The sequence below is a fragment of the Buceros rhinoceros genome, unplaced genomic scaffold, assembly GCF_000710305.1.
Source record: "Buceros rhinoceros silvestris isolate BGI_N320 unplaced genomic scaffold, ASM71030v1 scaffold27808, whole genome shotgun sequence".
Taxonomy (NCBI): Eukaryota; Metazoa; Chordata; class Aves; order Bucerotiformes; family Bucerotidae; genus Buceros; species Buceros rhinoceros.
Genome location: NW_010425610.1, coordinates 2,941 through 3,632, shown reverse-complemented (window position 1 = coordinate 3,632; position 692 = coordinate 2,941). Strand labels below are relative to the sequence as shown.

The 692-nt window shown below is 58.8% G+C and overlaps 1 protein-coding gene across 1 annotated transcript in view; it reads right to left on the bottom strand.

The window, feature by feature from the left end:
• The window catches only part of ECEL1 (endothelin converting enzyme-like 1), a gene marked incomplete at its 5' end in the record, with an annotated part of 5,964 nt that overhangs the window by 2,694 nt on the left and 2,578 nt on the right, over window positions 1-692 (bottom strand). Inside the window, 2 exons of the mRNA XM_010141219.1 lie at window positions 92-195; window positions 658-692. Coding sequence (XP_010139521.1) covers window positions 92-195; window positions 658-692 — 139 coding nt within the window. The remainder of the gene's footprint in view (window positions 1-91; window positions 196-657) is intronic.

Below are 692 nucleotides of genomic sequence, written 5' to 3'. Positions count from 1 at the left end.
CTGGGGAGTACAACAGGGCGCGGGGACAGGGGTCATTGGTGAGGCTGTGCTGTGCCACCCATGCCCCTTCTCAGGGCAAGGGGATACCCACGCGGACTTGTCCACCTCCTGTCGGATCTTCTTCACTGAGAGCCTGATGCTGAAGGCGATGCTGTTGAGGATGTTCTTGAAGTAGGTCTTCTCATCCACCTCGAACTGGGGAGGCACAGCCATGTCAGGGAGGATGCCAGCCCCAAATACCAGCCCCAAGAGTGAGGGGAGCAGGGCTGGGGTGTCCTCCTACTCCTGTGAGCCTTGGGGAAAGAGGGTGTTGGGTTGCGGCCATGGGCTGGATGTGCCACGAGCATGTCCTCATGTCCTATGCTGTGGGCAGCTGCATCTCCATCACTTCCATGGGGTCCCTGGGCCATGCTGAGGATGGAGCTGAGCTCCGGGGGGTGTGATGTAGGGAAGAAGACATCATCCTGACTAGGGACAGTATGGCACTGACCGTGTGGCTGTAGCCATGCTAGTGGTGGGCACAATGATCTACCAGGAGGTGGCTTGTTTTGGGGTGGCATCTCCCCATGCTGGTATTTGCAAACCCTGAGGCTGATGTGGGGACCATCTTCCCCTCCACATGCCAATGCCCTCATGTGGCCCTGGGCCACCCCTTGCCTCATACTCCTTGTCAATGGCCTCTGGCTTCAGCA